Below are 18,688 nucleotides of genomic sequence, written 5' to 3'. Positions count from 1 at the left end.
AAGAAAGAAACAACTATAATGCATTTAAAAGAGACACACTTTAAATATAAGGATACAGTTAGGTTGAAAGTAAAATGATGCATAAAGATGTATCACTCAACTACTAACCAAAAGAAATCTGTTGTGATTATATATTAATATCAGACAAAACTAACTTTAAGGCAAAAATTATTGCAAGATATAAGGAGGAACATTTCATAATGATAAAAGGGTAAGTTCCACAGGAAGATTTATAATCCTAAACACACCTGTTAACATGGCTTCAAAATACATAAAGCAAAAACTGACAAAACTAAAAAACAGACAAATCTACATTCATAGTGGGAGATCTCAAAACACCTCTCTCAGTGATGATCAAACAGGCAGACAAAAAGTATCAGTGAAGATATGGAAGATTTGAATAACATGATTAATCAAGTTAATCTACCTGACTTACGTGGAACACTACACCCAAAAACAGTGGACTATATCCTGGGCTGTAAAGGCACCTCTCATAGAAATAGAATTAAACTAGAGAACAAGAAAGAAAGATATGTTTGTAAATTGGGCACCTACTTTTGAAGAACCCAGGGGTCAAAAAAGTCACACTGAAAATTAAAAGGTATTTGAGCTGAACAGTATTGAAAGTTCAATACGTCAAAACTTCTGGGATGCAGAACAATTTTTATCTTTAAATGCATATGCTGGGAAGGGAGCAAGGTTGAAAAATCAATGCTCTAAGCTTCCATCTAGAAATATAACAGCATATATTCCTACACAAAGTGGAAGGAGGGTATAATAAAGGAAAGAACAGAAATCAATGAAGTAGAAAATAGATGTGCAATAAAGAAAATCAACAGTGCCAAAAGTTGGTTCTAGGAGAAGATAGATAAAATTGATAAACTCCTAGGTAGACTGCTCACAACAGAGAGAAAGAGAATACAAATTACTGTTATTCAAAAGTATCAGAAGTGAAAAGGGGGACATTAGTATAGGTCCTACTAGCATTAAAAAGAAACAAAGTATATTTGGAATAACCTTATCCCAATAAATACGACAACTTAGGTGAACTGGAAAATTTTCTTGAAAATCACAGATTAGCATGACACAAGAAAAAGAAAGGAAACTGAATAGTTCTATATCTATTACAGAATTTATAGCAATCTGAAATTATTCTTTTTATCATCTATCTCCCACTATAGAATGTATGCTCTCTGAGAGCAGGGACCTTGTCAGTCTTGTTGAGTACTAAATCTCCAGTGCCTGATCCATTAGGATGCCTGACTCGTTGCAGGTGGTAACAAAATACTTGCTGAATGAAGAAAAGCTGCATCCACTTCTTACCAAGAGCCAAGCTGAGACAAGTGATAAATACAGCAGGTCGTATAAAATTAAAATAATCTATTCACTTCCCTAGTAATCTAAATCCTGACCTTGATAAGACCACAAGACCAGAAAGCTACATCCTTGGACCACATTACTAAATTGTGTATCATCTTCACCACATTACATTTTAATATTATTGGAATTCACTATTTAATAAAAATATTGAAGATATTGTTTATATAGTTTTCATTGCTGCCTACTTAGAGTCTTACATGAGAAACTCCTTTAATTTATTGCTAGGGAGAGTATAGTTTCCTCTGAAGAAGTGGCATATGATTCACTTTTCATGCTGTTACTAAAAAGCTTATTTTAAAAAGCATGTTGATCCTTATCACTGGAGTATCTGTGTTCCCTGGTGCTAACTTTCCATATATATTTTATCATTTCACTGTTTTTTTTTAAAATTTGAACTTGATAAAAATAAATATAGATGCTAAAATAATGAAACCATCCATTTTGCCTTTAGTTGATAAATTAGTCATTTTAGGGTAAATGTGCCAAGTATCAACAGCAAATCCCAGTGGCTTGCAAGTTTCTGTATCAGCTGGCTCAGCTCTGCCTGACATTGTTCTCCCTCTGGGACCCAGTCTGAAGGAGGAGCTTTCCCCAGAAAATGGCTAAGGAAAAGTATATGTGGCACAGCCGCGACATAGGTTTTAAAGCTTCTGCTGATAAAGAGTATCAACCAACACACATACTCGAACCTGGTGTCATGGGGTGGGAATATATCATCTTCCTATGAACAGGGACAGTGTATTTCTAACAATAATACAATATAGCCCTGATGATATTCTCTACCACAGGAAGCTGTGGGTACCACCAGATAGTAAAAGAAACAATAACAATAGCTGCCTATCATGACTGGGCACCTACTGGGTACAGGCATTGTACTTGACACTTCAAGCATAATATTTCTAATTCTGACAACTCTTTAAGGTAGGAAGGATTCTCTCAAGTTTACTAATCAGAACATTGAAGCATGGAAATAGTCAGTCACACAATTTAAAAGTGGTTGAGCAGGAACTTTACCCAGTTCTCCTGGATTCCAAACCTGAGCCCTCTTCTCTGTATGACTCTGCTTATCCTTTAGTGTGTGTTTAAAAAAAATTTTTTTAGTCCTTTTTCATTACCTCTGCTTTTGTTTTTGCTTTTCAGTAAAAGGGATTTGGGTGAAATAGGAAGAATAATAATGAGAAATAAAAATAGAACTGCTTTTATATTAAGGATAAAGCTTGGATTCTATATACTACAGAAACAGGTATTGATATATTCTTGGAAAGAATGGTGTTTGCCACAAAATGTATTTGATCAATCTTATTAGACTATAGACTAATATTTTTAAAAGACTGATATGGCAATACTGCTGAATGTGCCCATAAAAATGCACCAGACATTTCATGTCATTGAAAACTTTACAGTTTAACTAGCAAGAGGATAAATGAACATGAACAATATGTTAGTTCTTACACAAAGAAATCTATAAACAGTGATTAATAGTGTAAAACTATCTATAAAAATAGAGAAGTAAAATGATTAGAGGTAAGTGAAGCTAAATTAAGACTTCATGAAGGAAACAAATCTTAAGGATGGAACCAGGCATCTTAAGAAAATTCTACTAAGTATATTTGAGTAACTGTATGAAGTTATTTCCACTATTGTTGATTTTTTTCTATTTTAGTACTAAATATTTGTCAAAAGAGGATAAATAATTTGTATTCTTCAACTCATTACATTGAAGAGTTGCAAAGTTTTTGTTCAAGTTTTCAAAGCAACAGATTTTTGTTCAAGGGCTGCCTTATATCAGCACTGTATTTGTCACCTGATTGTAAGCTAGCTCTAAAAGAGCTAAGTACTTGATAATGGAGTGATGAGCTCTTTATAATAAAGACATAGCTCACTTTTTGCATCTGTACTGAGATGTTCAACAAAGTCAAGAATAAAGAAAATATTCTTGAATCAATTGTTTCAAGCTAAAGAGCATCTACTTTCCATCAAAGAAGAAACTGAGCTCAACTCAAGCTCCTTCTATTTAGCTGTCATTTTCCTTCTTTGTGATACAACAGCTGTGATTCTTTCTGTGAGACATACGAGTAATTAAATTAGAATTTCACGGTGCCTTACATCTCCAGGGATATTTCTGAAATTATCACTCATAAAATAACTCAGAGGTAAAGCAAGACAGCATGGGATGAAAACTAGTGCCAAATCACTCTGTTGATCTGATCTGGAGATGGCGGGGAAACCCTTTCCAATTCAAACTACTTATTTGTATATGATCTTTATTATTAAAGAAAAGTCAGGATGAAAAATCTAAAAACTCAAAATTCTAACTACCTTCTTTCAGTCCTTTTACTATTTGCATATTTTTTTCCAAAAAAAAGAGAATCATGCTATTTTAATAATGTTTTTTAATTTTCATATGATATCATGAAGCATGTTACCATTAAATATTTGTTTAAAACCACAATTTTCTGGACTTCCCTGGTGGTCCAGTGGTAAAGAATCCACCTTCCAATGAGGGGACACAGGTTCGATCCCTGGTTGGGGAACTAAGATCCCTCATGCTGTGGGACAACTAAGCCTGAGTGCCACAACTACTGAGCTCGCGCGCCTCAACTAGAGTCCGTGTGCCACAAACTACAAAGCCCACGTGCCCTGGAGCCTGGAGGCCACAACTAGAGAGAAAGCCTGAGTGCCACAACAAAGAGCCCATGTGCCGCAATTAAGACCCGACGCAGCCAAAAAAATTTTTTAAAAAAGAAGAAAGAAATTCACAAATCCTGAATTTTCTTCTGGGCATATACTCAAAAGAATTGAAAGCAGAGGACTCAAACAGATATTTGTACACCCATGTTCATAGCAGCATTTATTCACAATAGCCAAAAGGTGGAAACAAACCCAAGTGTCTACTGACAGGTGAATGGATAAACACCATGTGGTATATACATAAAATGGAATATTATTCAGCCTTTAAAAAGGAAATTCAGACACATGTTACAACATGGTGAACCTTGAGAACATCATGCTAAGTAAAATAAGCCATTCACAAAAAAGACAAATACTATATGATTCCACTTATATGAGATACCTAGAGTAGTCAAATTCAGAGAGACAGAAAGAAGAATGGTGGTTGCCAGGAGCTGGGGGAAGGGGAGAATCGAAAGCTGTTTAATGGGTACAGACTTTAAGTTTTGCAAGTTGAGAAGGCTGTGGGTGAGCAGTGGCGATGAGAGCACAGCAGTGTGAATGCACTTAATGCCACTGAATCACACACTTAAAATGGTCAAAATGATAAGTTTTATTTATGTATATTTTTACCACCAACCCTCCACACACACAACTTTGAACGAATGATATTCCATCACTTGGGGATGTTATCCTTCCATTTAACATTTTCCCTACTGTTGGACATTTAGGTTTCTTCCAATTTTTCGTTACCATACAATTCAGTGTAGGAACATTGTAAACACATCTTTGTTTCCCTACCTGTTATTTTTTTAGGATAGTTTACGAAGTACATAACTGGATTAAAGAACATGAATTATTTCAAGGCTCTCGATACATAATGCCAAAGTGCATTCCAGAAAGTTCTTACCAATTCACATTCCCAAGAGCAGTATAGGAGAGAGACTTTTATATCGCACCCATGCCAAATGAAAGTATTCTCGGCTCTTTTCATTCTTGCTAATTGAAAACAAGAAAGCACAGCTCAGGATTTTAATGGGCACTTACTTGATTGCTCCTGAGAGTGAAGAGTTCTCACATGTTTATGACCAATCTAATCTTATCCTTCCAATAACTGCCAATTCCCTCAAATTAAAATGCAAAACCCATATTCTAAGAAGGCTGGGAAGATGGGAGGAGACAGATTCGGGAAAGCTCTGAAGGGGAGGTAGGGCCAGAGGTTTAAACTTATTCTTTAAAGATATGAAGAGCAGTAAATATTTAGGAAGAAGGGACTGACAGCAAAATACAGGGAAAGTCTAAACATTTAATAAAAAAGGAACAGTCATATTATCAATTACGGTTAATCTATTCAATAAAATGGACCCACTAAGCAAAATTTCCAGGGACAAAGAACTCTGCATAGTTGAAAAACTCCCCAAGCAATTCTGATATCCAGCCAGGCCTGGAAACAATTGCTTTGGTTCACTAAGTGAAATCACCCCTATTCTTCCAAATGCTCCTTCCTTTTCATCATAATGCCTGGGCAAACATCTAGTTCTCTCACTCATCCCTCTGACGACTGGGTTACAGAAAGCAAGCCTTAGTTTCTCTCCTTAGGTGCATAATGCTCGTTAGCCACAATTAGAAAACCTCCACAGTGACTTATTAAATATGACCATTCTTGGACTTCGACTTGGTCATGCCACAACAGAGCTTCACGCAATCTGTCATCTGTTGAATCCCATATTAAATCAAGGTCAAGGCATGAGAGCAATGCATCAGGGCACTTGTTTACAAAGCAATCATGGGCACACTCTGTGTTTTACCCAAGTCTCCAGGTCACCCTGGAATTGCTGGTCCCTTAAGAGCCATCTACATCTGGACACCAATGAGCTGGGTGTCACGCTGAGTTACGAAGAACTCTTCAGGTTTTGTGTTCTAAGGATAAAAATCATCCAAAATTTGGAAACTCACTTATAGAGACAACCAAGGACTAAACAAAAATGTCAGTGAAATAATGGTGAGATAAAACTCTGGGAGGGGGGAAGAGGGTGGTAGAAATAGAGATAACACAGAGAAAGATATCTCAAAGCCAAGGAGAAAAAAAAAGGGCTAATCTGGCAAATGGAAAATAGACATTGGTCTTTATTTGTATGTCGATTGGTTTGTTACATAACTCTTCCAAAGTAAAGCCAACCCCATTAATCATGTAAAAACTAAACAGTTATTAGGCACACATTACTGTTTGAATAGCACTGTCACTGACGTAAAAGAAAATTAGTTGATAAGGCAAAGCTGTCTGTTCTTTCCCAAGTTACTATGGAAAAATGAACGTATTAATGCTAAAAACAGACTTAATGCTTTTAATTTCCTGGCTATGGATCTTTTTTGGCATCACAACAGGGAGACATGATTATGTTAATACAGTATAGGCACCTAATTCCCTTTCAAAATTCTGAAAATGACTTCCTATCTCCCCTCAAGAATACCATGATCTCTAAAACCAAATGTGATTTCAAGCAATCAGTGCCTATCCCAGGTGACCCCATGACAGCTATGGTATTGATATATGAAATTCTAGCAAGTCCTATGTACAAAGCATACAGACTCTCTTTTCCCTCATTAGCTAAAATGTTCAACTAGATCCAGAAATAAGAGAAAGGAAACTCAGGAATATTTTGGGAAAAAGGAATCTAATCAATACCCATTAATCTAGTCAATGTCCATTTTGAACATGGATAAATATAACATTATATAAAGAAATACAAAATATTTTCTCATATTATATACTAAGGATACAACTCTAAGGGCCTACTTACTTCCAGGACCTGAACATATGTTGCTTCATTTAATCCCTCAAACAGAGCATCTATTCCTCCTAAAGTGATGAGTTTAAACCATTTGTAATAATGCCATCTTCCTTGCTAGTGACTTGTGTAGCGTTGGGGTGATGATGAAATACTAGAAGCATAAAGAAATGTAAGGAAAGTGTGGGGTAGGTTTTTATGAGTGTTTTCTTAGTCCTAAGAAAAAGATACAAAAAGTGATGGCCTCCTTTTCTCCCGTCTCAGACCTGGCATAGCTAAGTTAGATAGATACCTGAAATGGCCACAGCCCCTTGCAACTCTAAGAAGGCCAGACTGAGGGCAGAGCCACCCACAGCAATAACAAGGAAACAGACTCAGCTGACATTTTTAAGCTGCCAACTCAACCTAAACCAGACCCAGCCCTATTTCTGGACTTCATGCTTTAGAAGTTACATTTTCTTATTGCTTAAGCCCATTGGAGTAAGGTATTCAGCTACTTTTAGGATGCTAAGAACATTCTAATTCATCTAGGTAGGTATTATTCTTATTTTTCAAATAAGAAAACTGAATTTCCTAAAGGTTAAGTAATTTGCCTAAGATCACACTGTTTCCAAGTACTGAGTCAACATTTATTTCATGTCGGTCTCCCAAAAGTCCAGGCCTCCTCAACAAAACAGTACAGATATTCCTAGAAATGTTTGTTCCTAGAAATTCCAGGAAAGTGAGCCTAGGATGTAGTAAAAACAACACTGGAACTGAAAAAATTGTACTTGAAATTTTATTAATCACAAAACATCAAGAAATTCACTTAAGTTCTTTGAGTTTCACTTGCCTTAGTTGTAAAATGGAAAGAAAAATGTCAGCCTTGCCTACTTTACAAGGTGTGTTAAGCCTCCAGTGGTTAATAACATATACAAAAACCTTATGTGAACTCTAATGTTTAAGGGATTGATTATTATTTCTACCTATTGAACAAATACTGCATATATCAAAATGTTCTCAGTAAGTCATTCTACATATGAATTCAGCATAACTACTTTGTGGTTATTTTTTTTTCAGATTAGGTTAAAAAAGAAGTTGCAGAGATAATCTTGGCAATGAACCTTCCATGACCTCCAAGTCATGGTCCATAATATTGCCTTGGGTCATTCCATTTCAGTCTGTCACTTTAGAAACTCCGTGGGTTTTGTTTTTTGCATTTTTTTTTTTTTTTTTAGGATGTAAATCTAGGCTCTTGGGTCACAATATTTCCTTTGAAAGCTGGCTATCCTCCCAGCTTCACTCTCTTGCCTTGCTCTTTTTTTCTTTTTTTTTTGGCCACACCTCGCAGCATGTGGGATCTTAGTTCCCCTACAGGGGGTCGAACCCACGCCCCCTGCAGTGGAAGCTCAGAGTCCTAACCACCAGATGGCCAGGAAAGTCCCGACCTTGCTCTTGATTGTATAGTAGCCCCAAACATCCTCAAACCAGCACTTGTGATGGGTACCATTGCTGCTTTCTTTAACTTATATTTAACTTTATATTGACAAGCCATGATAAAAAAGCTACAACCGTTTAATAACTAAAAGTTAAACTCAGTTTAGTTACCTAAAGATCAAAAAGGCATTTTTCATACCTTAACTTGGATTATAGAAACTTACATACAGAAAAAAATTAGCATTATTTTAGCCATCCGCAAGAGCTTCAGTGACCAAAAATAACTAAGGAAGTGACAGTGAAAAACATCAAATGTTAGAGAACTACTCTTTTTTTATACTTAAATCAGCAGGATGTGTTCCTTTAAACCATTCACCCTCTGTCCCAGATACGCTTCAACAAGTAAAGTTTGTTCTACAACATATTACTATTCTCCAAACTTAAAAAAAAATCTAAACCATAAACTTTCTTCTTATTTTGTATTTTTGCATTCTGAATCCCAAGTAAACCTCTCAGAAAATAGACGTGCATTAGAAGATCTCCCTAGAAGTAAAAAAGTGCCCTGATAATAGTACTCATACCAAACACAATGAATGCTCAGAGGAGTGTCAAGCTTTCTCCCTGTGGTGTAAGTCAGGAACAGTAAACTCATTAAAGATGTTAAAAAGGGAAATTTCGGGACTTCCCTGGTGGTGCAGTGGTTGGGGTTCTGCCTGCCAACGCAGGGGACATGGGTTCGAGCCCTGGTCTGGGAAGATCCCAGATGCCGCGGAGAAACTAAGCCCGTGCACCATAACTGCCGAGCCTGCACTCTAGAGCCCACAGCCACAACTACTGAGCCCACGCGCCGCATCTGCTGAGGCCCGCGCACTCTAGGGCCCGTGCTCTGCAACAAGAGAAGCCACCGCAATGGGAAGCCCACTCATCGCAACGAAGAGTAGCCCCTGCTCGCCGCAACTAGAGAAAGCCCGCACTCAGCAATGAAGACCCAACACTGCCAAAAATAATAAATTAATTAAAATAAAATAAATTTTTAAAAAAAAAGAAGGGAAATTTCAATGTGCCATTGTAATCCCAACTGCTTGGGGCTCTTTTTCTATTGAGTTGAAGCTCTTATCCTAAACTTTCCATGCTCAGTAGATGACTGTCCATTCAAGCCAACAGAAAATGATTCAGGCTATGGAAACTGTCCATGGAAAGAAGCTTTAGGGATTGACTGCCTTCCACTCACTCCTTATCCCATCGCGGCACTTGACGAGTGAAAGCTCAGAGGATTATGGGTCAAAAAAGGTCAGTTGCAACAACTCTCTGGGACTCAGGAAATGCATAATCCTGGGTAAGTCTGGCCAGATGCCTAATAACCTCGGTAATGCCCTCTTAGGTCAGCACCTTGACAACGTGCTTTTACTTCTCAGCTCTAACAGAAAGGGAGGTTACAGATGATGCCAACACACCAACGCGAATGAGTGTGTTTGCAGGACTATGGGAGTTGGATTGAAACACTAAGAAATACTGAAGTGGCTTTACAAGTGTGAGGGCATGAAAAAACACCCATTTTAAAATAGGAGGGAATTGTTCTTAACGACCTGTAGGACAAATGGATATAATGATAATAATGGCAGGTTACAGATAGATAATCTACAGTAGAAGTGACATTCTTATATTACTCGATAAATCAGTGAGTGACACACCCAGGTCAACTCCTAAGGCTCTTCCCATGAAAAGGCTTTGAGTTCTAACTGCTTTCCCTGTTCTTACTAGAAAATTAATGAGGGCTTCCCTGGTGGCGCAGTGGTTGAGAGTCTGCCTGCCAATGCAGGGGACACAGGTTCGAGCCCTGGTCCAGGGGGATCCCGTGTGCTGCGGAGCAGCTGAGCCCGTGCGCCACAACTACTGAGCCTGCGCTCTAGAACTCGTGCGGCACAACTACTGAGCCCACGTGCCTAGAGCCCGGCTCTGTGGCGAGAGAGGCCACCACTATGAGACGCCTGCGCACCGCAGTGAGGGGTGGCCCCCCGCTTGCCGCAACTAGAGAAAGCCTGCGCAGCAACAAAGACCCAACATAGCCAAAAATAAATAAAATAAATTGAAAAAAAAAAGAAAATTATTGAATAGCTTAAAATGAAATCATAAAAAACTGACATCTTCAATTTGACCTGAAGACTTTGAACACAAAGATCTTTGGAGAGACAGTTAATGTAGTTAATGTTCCTCAGCTAAATGGGAACCATTGAAAAGGAGCCAGAATCGGGAAGTATAGAAAGTTAAAACAAAAACACAACCAGAAAAAAAAAACCTGTGTTCCTTTATTGAACTTTATGTGACCTTGAAAGCTCTCAGTAGTCTAAATTGTTTGGTTTTTCAAATGGGGAAACACTTCTATTTTATTCCTGTGCACGATGCACATTAACTTCATAAGATGTTTTCCATTTGAATCTGCTGACCATGAAAATCAGGCTTTTAAAAATTACCTATGCATTTCATTATCACTGCCAAATCAAAGCATTTATACCAGCACAGTGCTTCCAAATATCAGATTCTAATTCTCCTACAATTAAGAATCTTCTAAAAGTGGAAATCTTCTGGTAATAGAAAGGTTGCATAGTTAACATTTCTCTTTTATAACTGCAGGGAAAAAATTGGTTAAGAGAAACGGTAAAACTCTCTGAATTGCAGTAACAATTTATAATACAAATTTAAAAGTCCAAACCAAAGCTGTCAATGAAAACCTAGGAAGTTTTCCTCCCTTATTATAACCTATTATCCCAATTTCAGGCCACCATTAAACTGCTAAGGTGATACAAGATTTTGAAACGTTAAGATTTCTGTTTCACAATTTTAAAAAAGTTACGGCTATCATTGAGGAACACCTGAACTAAGTCAACCTCCTTTTTTTTTTTTAATTGAAGTATAGTTGATTTACAATGTTGTGTTAACTTCTGCTGTACAGAAAAGTGATTCAGTTATACATGTATATATACATTCTTTTTTATATTCTTTTCCATTATGATTTATCATAGGATATTGAATATAGGTCCCTGTGCTACACAGTAGGACCTTGTTGTTTATCCATTCCATATATAATTACATCTGCTAACCCCAAGCTCCAAATCCATCCCTTCCCCAACCCCCTCCCCCTTAGCAACCACAAGTCAGTTCTCTACATCTGTGAGTCTGTTTCTGTTTTGTAGATGGGTTCCTGTGTGCCATGCTTTCTTTACATTCCACATATAAAGGATATCATATGGTATTTGTCTCTTTCTGTAAGTCTACCTCCTTTAATATTTTTTTTAAATCAGGCACTCTTTGGGGAACATTTTAGAAATACTAAAAAGTACAGAAGGATAATATAAGCAACACTTCCCACTCATATACCCACTACTCAACTTAAGAAATAAAATGTTTTAAATATTCTTGCAGCTGCATGTGAAGCATTTCACAATCCCTTTTCACTCCTTCCCCACTGGTAACTATTCTACTGAATTGGGAATTTATGATGTACATTCATGCGTCTCTACTTTTACTAGATGTGTATGACTGTTTTTAAAGTTTCTATAAACGAAATCATACTCTATGTATCCTGCCATTTGGTTATTTTGCTCAACTCTTTTAAGATTATTTTTTTTTATGTTTTAACTTTTATGTAGAGAAACTTCAAGAATTTCTCTAGGGTATAAACTAGGAGTAGATATGCTGGATCTAGGGAAGGCTAACTGTCAACTTTCCTTGATAATACCAAAATCTTTAAGTAGTCATAAGATTTTCTGCCACAACCAGCAGTGGACTAGGACTCCCATTTCTCAAACATCCTTGCCAACAATTGACAATGTCAAATTCATAAATTTTTGTTAATCTTCATAGTGTAAAATGGTATGGCTGTTTTAGCTTGTAGGTAGAGCATTTTTTGTATTTTTTAAAAATATGTTTGTTGGCCATTTGTGATTCCTCTTTTGTGAGTGATCTGTTCTTCTCCTACACCCATTTTTAATCTTTTTTCTTTCTTTCTTAAGTATTTTTAGGAGTTATTTATATATATTGAATATAAATCCCATATTGGTTACATGCATTGCTCTCTGCCTGTGGTTTATTATTTTACTTTGTTGATGATATCTTTTCTATGTATTCATAAATATTTTTACCATTTCCAGTGCTCTACATGCCTTCTGACAGATACATGTTTCCATCTGGTATCACTTCCCTTCAACCTAAAGATTTTCCTTTAACATTTTTTGTAGTAAAGGTCTGCTGGCAACAAATTATCTCAGTTTTTATTTATCAAGAAATATCCTTATTTCACCCTCACTTTTGAAAGACATTATCACTGGGTAGAGAATTCTTGGTTGACTGTTTTCTGCTTTAAGTACTTTAAAGACGTTATTCCATTGTCTTTGGCTTCCTTCTGATTAAAAGTCAGAACTCACTCTTTCCCTTGAATATAATGTATCTTTTTTCCTGGCTGCATTTATGATATGTTCTTTAATTTTGTTTTACAGGAATTTGACTATGAGGTCCTGAGGAATTTTTTTCTTTGTATTTACCCTGCTTGGGTTTTTGCTGAGCTTCCTAGATCTGTGGGCTGTTTTTGTTTGTTTGTTTGTTTGTTTGATCAGATTTGGTTAATATTTGGTCACTAATTCTTCAAATATTTTTCCTGATATATCATCTCTCTTCTCTACTTCTCAGACTCCAATAACGTATGTTAGACTGCTCAATGCTATTCCACAGGTCACTGAGACCATTAATTTCTTTCTCAATCTTTTTCTTTTCTCTGTTTCAGTTTGAATGATTTCTAATCACCTGTTTTCAAGCTTATTGATCCTTTCTTGTATTGTGTCCTACTTATTAATCCCATTGGATGGAATTTTGACTTTGAATACTATATTTTCAGTTCTAGAATTTCCATTTGGTTCTTCTCCAGTTTACATTTATCTCCTATAATTCTTCATATTTTCACCCATAATATCCATCTTTTCCAGTGGTCTCTTCAACATATTTATCATTGTTATTTTAATATCCTTCTCTGCTAATTCCAAAATCTTTGTTGTCTGTGGGTCTACCTCTATTGACTGATTTTTTTTTTTTACTATGGGTCATACTGTCCTATCTCTTCACAAATCTAGTAGCTTCTGATGGTGTAGTAGACATTTTGGAATGATATGTTGTAGAGAGTTTGGATTCTGTTATCTTCCTCTTAAGAGTGTTGAATTTTGTTCCAACATGCAAATAAATCACTGGCAGTTCACCTTGTTCATGTGGAATCTTGGTTTTAGGTTTTATTAGGGTGGCTCTGTTTTGGTTTTCCTCTTAATTTTCCTTAGTCCTGGGATGTAGTTTTTTTATTCTGAAGCCTTGGACCTTCTGGAGTTTCAGTGGAAAGCTCAAACTGTTTACCCAAGCCCTTATGACTTGGTGAGGTTCAAACTCCAAACTCTGTCTCTCCTGCATTACACAACTGCTGAAATCTCTGTTCAGCTCCAGCCTTCTGGCTGCTATTTTCCGCTGAACTCCTTTGAGTTTTACCCCACATGTGCACATGTCAGGTGTCAGCCAAGAATGGAAGGGCAGTTTATACTTATATTTTGGGCTCTCTCTGTGGCTCCTTCATTTAGGGGGTCTATCACTCAATTTCCAGGCACTCTGGCAGCCTCAGACTAACTCCTCCAACCAGTGAAACTATGATTTTCATCTTGAGTTCTAACCGCCCTGTGCCTGCAGATCAGAGAGCTCCCCCAAAGGAAAAAGCATTTAAAAGTGGATCTTATCTAATGTGATACCCTTCATCTAAAGATCTAAAACTCTTCAGTTTCTTACTATCTTTAGTCACTCTTCAGAGCTTTCAAACTTTTTAAGTGTTTTTCCAATGTTTATAATTGTTATTGGCAGGACGATCAGTGCAATAGAACCTACTCTGTCCAAAAGACAGAACCTTGATGAGCAGATGCAAATTTTAGTGGACTCTAGTTTTCCCAATCTTTTATGGTTTATGGTATTAAAAATACCTTCTTTAAGAAATTCTTTCCTATCCCAAAGTCATAAATTCAGTTTGTATATTTTATTCTAAAAATATTTTTTCTAAAGGTTGTTTTTAAAAAAAATTTTGATCTTTAATTCACTTGGATTTTATTTTCTGTGCATGGGTTAGACTAGGGATTCATTTTTATTTTACAAGCAGATAAACAAATTTTCCCAGTACCATTCCTGAAGAGTCTATTCTTTCCACTCTGGCTCATGAAGCATACCATGTCATAAATCTAGTCTCAAATCTATATATCTCAGTCTGTTCCAGCTTCTCTGTTCGGTTCCAGTGTTTTATTTGTCTATGCTTACACTCATACTGCAACATCTTAATTATTACATTGTTATAGTATGTCTTGTTATCTGGGAGAGCAAGTCCCTCCACCTTGTTCTCCAAAATTGCTTTGCCCATTCTTGGCCCTTTAGTTTTTCAAATAAATTTTAGAATCAACTTGTTGAATTACATGAAAAGCCCTGCTGTGGAGAATTAACATCTTTAAAATATCGTCTTCTCATCCACAAACTTGGTATATTTTTCCATTCAGGTCTTCTTTCATGTCTCTTGAATTTTCCCCCAAATTATATTTTTATTGTATTATACTTTATAATACCTTTTAAAATTCTTTTTTCTTAAATCATTATCTTTTCAACCAATTTACCCCATTTTACTCTGCCTTATTAAATGAATTCCATCAAAATTATTTACTAAAGCTATAAATTGTGAGATTTATTTCATAATACACAATCAAAAGGATAATAACAATAATTTAACACTCATTTGTAAACAATTTTTTATGTTATGGATTTATCGAGTATCTTATCCTGTGCACTTACCAAGAAGCTCCATGGTCTCTACTTTCAGAATCCATGAAATTAGAGTCCAAAAACATATCTTTGTAGATGCGACCAACGAGGCAATACATATCTGAAGCAACCTGCCCTTCACTTTGCACCAGGGGAATCATAATGTCAAGAGCTTTTGCTCTATCTCCAGGGAGATTTCTCCTAAGGTAGAGGAGGGAAACATCATTGTTTCAGTATAGATTACAGAAGCAGTTTAGGCCAATTATCTTTTTAAAACTCTATTTAATATATTGATTCACATTAGTGAAGTTCGGCAAGATAAAAACAACAATTATATTTTGAGAGTCTTCTGTAAATCTTTTTATCCTATTTGCATGTGTACTGCGTTTAACAAGGATTTCTTTTGAGTTGCTTTTCTGCTAATGGTGATAGATTTGTGCTTATCCATCCACAGTCCTTCCAATTTCCCTGCAGTCTCTGTACAAATTTAAGTTGATGGAGTGAGATCAGGAATGCGGTCTGTGGCCTTGAATGGGGCAGAGTCAAGGAATCCAAACAGAGACAAAACCCTGATGCTATAGGTTTCAATGGCTTTTACTCTGAAACACTGAGCAAACTAATTCACAGACAATACCAACAATCCAACTTTAACCCAAGAGTCACTTATTTTCTACACGTGACCAATTGATTATCTAGGAAGCTGCTTTATATAGCTCATTTTAAAATCAGCGAGTACGTATAGATTGTTCTCAAAGATTAAAATTCTCTTAAGAATTATTTCTTGAATCTTGAAATCATTGTGCTAAGTGAAGGAAGCCAGTCACAAAGACTACATGTTGTATGAGCTCATCATATGAAATGTCCAGAGTAGGCAAATCTATGGAGACAGAAAGTAGATTTGTGGTTGCCTAGGTCTGGGGGATTTGAGAGGAAATGGGAGGGTGACTGCTAATGGGGAGGGGGCTTTTTTTGGTGGTGATACAAAGGTTTTAAAAGTCTTGGTGTTCATGGTCACACAACTCTGTTAATACACTAAAATCCATTGAATCATAGTACACTTTAGATAAAATTGTATGGTATATGAATTATATTTCAATAAAACTGTTATATAAAAAGAGTTATTTGTATTCTCAACTACTATTTTAAATCTTTCTGTGCGTGAAATTCCTTTTTACACTTTGTACTAAATACCTTGAGTTTAGAATAATGCTGCATACAAATACATTTATCATTTCATTCGATTCTATTGTAGGAAAGACAGAGACAAAATATGGATAAAGGAAAATATGAGGCTCTATGGACTTTCATTTTTCATTTCAATATAGAATATATTTCATTCCGTCTTTCATTTCATCTTTCAAAAAGGATTTATTTGAAAACCAGTTGGAACAGATAATCTCTGGAGGTTTCATCTCACTCTGCCAAATCTAAAGAAAAAGATGTTTAATAAATGGGGAGATAAAATAGACTTTCATTATACATGTACTGACAAAGTTAGCAATTTCTAGAGTTTGGGTAGATAAAAAAGGAAACACACAATCTCTGGTTGAAGAGCATGCTGACTTTTCTTTGGAGACAAAGGCAGGAGAACCTAGTGATGAAGAACACAAATACCAGCATCAGCTAGATCTGGGTTTGAGCCCCAGTTTTACGATATGCTTACTCCACCTCTTTAGTTTCCTCATCGGTAAAATAATTAAGCCTTCACGGCAAATGAATGATAGATGTGAGGTCCCCTCCCTTTTTCTTTTTATCATTCTCTCCAGTTGTAGTAATTACATACATATTCAACTCTCTGCCATGGCAGAGAACAGCACAACTAAGTTTTGGACAGTTCAGTGCTCTAGGCCTCTCTATGGCCAGCGCAGGGATGATCTTCCACGGTGACTCTGGGTAGAAAGTGGCACTGAGGTAGGTGCCAGCCATGATGCCAACAGAAGGCGGGGAGGCAGCACTGGAAGCAGCAGTGTTAGTCCTGGTCCTAGAAGATTCATGGACACATGACCTAAAATGCGGCCCACAGAGTTTTAATCATAATTAGGTATGTTCAGGGCAATCCCAGTGAACATATTCTCTGGTTAGGAATATGTTCACCTAGATATAACTATCCCTACTCTAGTTCATTTTTGTGTAAATAATCATTTGGTGTTGAGTATATTTAAAGATAACATCATATCCATGGAATTTAAAAAATCCTAAAAAATATATAAATAGCAAATACAAATTTTGACAGAGAAGAAAAAGAATTTTTAGAATTTAAATATACAAGCATTGAGGGACATTTTTTTACTGACAAAAAAGTCAGAAAAAATCAGAATGCATGCTTCCTATATTTTACATGGTTGAAGTAGAAATATTAACATTACATTCTAATAGGGAGTGGTTGCAAGGCTATAGCAAAAACGTACCATAGAAAGAATATGGAGGTTAAAAAATAATATGTTAGCACATTGTGGATGGAAACTTTTTCTTCTTACCTATTCAGTGCAAATGCGTAATGAAACTTCACATGGTGATGGGAGGCCAAATCAAAGGTTGGCAGCTTTTCTAAAGTCTCTACTAGCTTCACAATAGAATCATAGTCCTTTTAAACAAGAGGAGAATAACACAGAATTAAACCATTGGGAGAAAGTCCTGACAATGAAATGCCTTTGGCCAACCAGCTACCTGAATCTGAGAAGGGCATTAAAAAAAAGAACTAGAACCCATGGAATGTTTTGAAGAATCTAAAACCAAGAAGAAACTGTTTGTTTGTTTGTTTAAATAAGGGGTTTGGATTATATAGATAAAACATTAGAAATATTGAGTTACCACATCTGACCTATAAAACAATAAACCACCTAACATGGTAATGCTACATTGTCTAAATATGGGTGGTTTACTTCTCCCTGGAGCCAGATTCCTGGTATGCAGGGTCTTATCAATTACTTTCAGGGAAATAATTTCCAAAATATCAAGGACATGGAGCAACGAATTGAACTTCTGTTATAAGTAACAAAACTGTTCCGTTTCAACAAGTAAGCTCTCTAGTCATGGAATCCTAAGTGCCACTCTTTTTCCACGTATGTGAATCTTTGTTGTTCACATGATGCTTTACTAGGGCCTGAAAGGTTGGGAATAAGAAACCAGAAGTCGCTTAAATTTTACTGTAAAAATCCAATAGCAAATCCCCAACTCAGAGAGGATTTCATGCTACTTACCATAATTTAAAAGTTTTAAGACATCCCAATAAAAATAATATTGCATGTTCATGCTTTACTTTATATATTTTTAAAGTTATTTTTATAATTAATCAATTGCACATTTCATACTTCTATCTAGTTAGACCCAGCACTATCAATTTCAAGCAACACAAATTCCAGGAGTAAGAGATATGTCTGGAAAGCTCTAAAAATTTCTGCTATTTGCCAAAACAAAGCTTTCACTTATTGACTGATGGGTGTGCCGGAGGCTAATGGAATAGAACAGGCTGTCTTCAGATTAGCTGTGCATGCAAATTTTTCTTTTTGTTCTTTTGGAGGAAAAAGTCAGACCTTTACCGTACAAGTCTTTCACAATCACTGATGGTTAACTTATATGAGTCTGTTTCATTTATCATAAAATCTCTGGATGGA

At 36.2% G+C, this 18,688-nt stretch overlaps 1 protein-coding gene and 1 long non-coding RNA gene across 10 annotated transcripts in view; one reads left to right on the top strand and one right to left on the bottom strand.

Moving 5' to 3' along the window:
- LOC309635021 overlaps positions 1-18,688 on the top strand; it is a 517,380-nt gene that overhangs the window by 284,888 nt on the left and 213,804 nt on the right. The gene's annotated exons all lie outside the window — the stretch shown is intronic.
- MAP3K5 (mitogen-activated protein kinase kinase kinase 5) overlaps positions 1-18,688 on the bottom strand; it is a 223,648-nt gene that overhangs the window by 117,093 nt on the left and 87,867 nt on the right. For all 9 annotated transcript variants that reach the window (XR_014248547.1, XR_014248548.1, XR_014248549.1 and 6 more), the window contains 2 exons: positions 17,552-17,658; positions 15,105-15,275 (listed from right to left, as the gene is read on the bottom strand). Coding sequence is in view for 5 of the 9 variants with exons in the window: in XM_082405615.1 (XP_082261741.1) it covers positions 15,105-15,275; positions 17,552-17,658 (278 nt within the window). In the remaining 4 variants the exon portion in view is untranslated. The remainder of the gene's footprint in view (positions 1-15,104; positions 15,276-17,551; positions 17,659-18,688) is intronic.

Source organism: Balaenoptera borealis (assembly GCF_965194805.1).
Source record: "Balaenoptera borealis genome assembly, chromosome: 9".
NCBI lineage: Eukaryota > Metazoa > Chordata > Mammalia > Artiodactyla > Balaenopteridae > Balaenoptera > Balaenoptera borealis.
This window is presented reverse-complemented; position numbering and strand designations above follow the sequence as displayed.